Genomic DNA, 1,797 nt, shown 5'->3' on the forward strand with positions numbered 1-1,797 from the left:
AGATCGCGCCGAGGGACGGGATGCCGCGGGTACCCCTCTCAGAAGTGTCAGGCTCCGCTGTCTTCTTCAGCCGCCTCGTTCGCACTCCGGGGAGGAACAAACCGCAAGGCTTCCCGAGCAAGAAACTCCGACGTCGTCGAGAGCCCTTCGTGGGCGGCAGAGCGCCCTGCTGACACGGACAGTCCCGCCGGCCGGGACTCCGCGCCCTGCCCCGCCACGGGACCCGCCCGGAGCGCTGCTTTGGGGTCGGCGTTGTTTCCTAAAGTGCAAAGATTGCTTCGTCTCGGTGGACGTCTGACCTGTGTTCGTTCTGGATGTGCTGTCAAAAAATCATCACCCGGGATTGTAAACGAAGAGAATAGAAACAAACGACTGGAACAGATGTATTTTCTAACTGGCAAATCTGTTTACAAAGTTAAACTTCAGAGATAAAAACTTTTGTGGAGTTTTAGCATCTTCTCTGGGAAACTTAATGTCATCCAAAACTGGGCTCCAGTGCAAATCATGATAAATTTTGGTAAATGCTTTACTTTATTTTATTGTGCTGTTCCAATTGTGTGATTCGTAAGATATTTTACTTGGGATCTCTCTCTCTGAAAACTGCCATAAATAAAACTTTATTCATATAGCTGCCCTGCTAAGTTAAATGAGTGCCTGTAAAGTTGTTCAGACAGTCTGTGAAGTCTCAGTCTGCCCGTGGGTTGGTACTGGCTGGCTCTGAGGGGACGGGATGTAGCGGGAGCCAATGGCATCAGGAGCCTCCCAGGGAGGGTCAAAACACCCCGCGCTTTAGATGTTCAGCAGCGAGGCAGTCTGGAAACCAATGTAGTGGCAACTTGATTCCAGGGGAAGAACAGTGGTCAGAAAGGAGTTGGGGAGAGAATAAAATAGAAACAAAAATTCTCCCGAGAAGTAGAAAGTGAGTGGGTGGAGCCACAGCCTGTTAGAAGGTGTGTTATGTTTTACTTCAAGACACGAGCTTAAGATTTACAATGTGTTGTTGCTGCTGACAGTCTTAACTGAGTCTAAAATCAGAATCAGAAACTTTAAAATGAAATTTATATTTCTAAGGGGTACTAATAAGGCTAAACCAAATAAAAATTAGTGAAAATGAGCATTTTGCATTCTTGTCATTTTGGTGAAATGACTTGGGGAAATGGAAATGGAAGGAGTACAACGCTGCCCTTTTAATTTTTTTTAGTGCTTGACCCAAAGAAACATACATGTTCTTTGAACACACATGACTCATAAAAAAATATTCATGTAAGACTTCTAAGACACTTCTTGTCCATGACAGAATTCTCTTGTGCTATAGAGCTCTTTAGGTGCAGCTTGTGGGTTTGAGTCCAGGAGGGTCTGCCAGAGCTGGAAGTTGTTTGTGTGGTGACCCCTTGGCAGGAGGCTGGGTGGGCCTCCTACCCCCAAGCTCCTTGAGTACTGCAGTGACTTGGTGGATGGAGTTAGCAGAAAGAGCCAGAACAGGGGCACCTGGAAAAATGAACAAATGTGTCACTTTACCTCACACAGGAGGTGGGCAGGCAGACAAGGGGGGTGCCAGCATTCCTGTGCCAGACACCCTCGTTGTCAGTGACTTTCATTCCTGCACACCTGACTAGCACTGTAGCACCCAGCTTCTGCAGCTCTGCTGTAATAAAGTAACACCTGCCATGCAAATTAGACCTGACTCCATTTTCATTAAATGTCACATGCAGCTGACTAGGCAGTTGTGTTGCTTCTCTCTGTGTTGACAACAGTCTCTGACTCGTACTGAGCACAAAGAAGAGGGGCTCAGCATGA

At 47.2% G+C, this 1,797-nt stretch overlaps 1 protein-coding gene across 1 annotated transcript in view; it reads left to right on the forward strand.

Annotated features, from left to right (window-relative positions):
• The window catches only part of LOC102042693, a 2,195-nt gene extending 1,567 nt beyond the window's left edge, over positions 1 to 628 (forward strand). Inside the window, exon 2 of the mRNA XM_005426452.1 lies at positions 3 to 628. Coding sequence (XP_005426509.1) covers positions 3 to 432 — 430 coding nt within the window. The 3' untranslated portion in view covers positions 433 to 628. The remainder of the gene's footprint in view (positions 1 to 2) is intronic.
• The last annotated feature ends 1,169 nt before the right edge of the window (positions 629 to 1,797 follow it).

The sequence above is a fragment of the Geospiza fortis genome, unplaced genomic scaffold (assembly GCF_000277835.1).
Source record: "Geospiza fortis unplaced genomic scaffold, GeoFor_1.0 scaffold405, whole genome shotgun sequence".
Lineage (NCBI taxonomy): Eukaryota > Metazoa > Chordata > Aves > Passeriformes > Thraupidae > Geospiza > Geospiza fortis.